This window comes from Euprymna scolopes, chromosome 46 (assembly GCF_053919585.1).
Source record: "Euprymna scolopes isolate OS-2025 chromosome 46, ASM5391958v1, whole genome shotgun sequence".
Taxonomy (NCBI): domain Eukaryota; kingdom Metazoa; phylum Mollusca; class Cephalopoda; order Sepiida; family Sepiolidae; genus Euprymna; species Euprymna scolopes.
This window is the reverse complement of record NC_136527.1, coordinates 94,748,067-94,748,553: the sequence shown is the minus strand read 5'-3', so window position 1 is coordinate 94,748,553 and position 487 is coordinate 94,748,067. Positions and strand designations below refer to the sequence as shown.

Sequence of the window (487 nt, the reverse complement as noted above, 5' to 3'; positions counted from 1 at the left end):
TGCTGCCATTTCTTTAAGTAAATTGGGTGGAAGGATGACCCCCTGAGAGTCGACAGACTCTTCGCCGTGATCATCCATCGTACGCACAGTCAAGCGTTGTGGGATAAAACCAGAGAAGTTGGCACTGCTCAGTAAAACGTGGTCATCTACAAAAAAAATAAAACAATATAATAATAATAATAATCTCAAGGGTGTGAGTTCATATTGAAACGTTGATTTAATTTGAATAAAATAAAATACGCATCAAGTGCGCTTGAAAGCCAAATCATAACGTAATATTATGAAAATAAATGTTTTACTTGTTTGAAATTTATAACATCGTATAGAAACGTTGATTAAATTTCGGAGGTATACTCCATCCTCAGTATGTTGTTTTCTTTCTTTTCTTTTTTATTTTTCTCTCTATGTTATAAAGTTGGTTGGTTGGTTGTTTTTGTTTTACGGCATATCAACCCTTTTCAGGTTATTTAATGACGAATCCAAAGAT

The 487-nt window shown here is 33.5% G+C and overlaps 1 protein-coding gene across 8 annotated transcripts in view; it reads right to left on the bottom strand.

Moving 5' to 3' along the window:
* LOC145270514 (uncharacterized) overlaps window positions 1-164 on the bottom strand; it is a 107,661-nt gene extending 107,497 nt beyond the window's left edge. For 4 of the 8 annotated variants that reach the window (XM_080126167.1, XM_080126171.1, XM_080126174.1 and 1 more), the window contains exon 1: window positions 1-164. This exon is cut by the window's left edge and continues 45 nt beyond it. In XM_080126167.1, coding sequence (XP_079982293.1) covers window positions 1-78 — 78 coding nt within the window. In that variant the 5' untranslated portion in view covers window positions 79-164. The other 4 variants (XM_080126168.1, XM_080126172.1, XM_080126170.1 and 1 more) reach the window with 1 other exon arrangement.
* Between the last annotated feature and the right edge of the window lie 323 nt (window positions 165-487).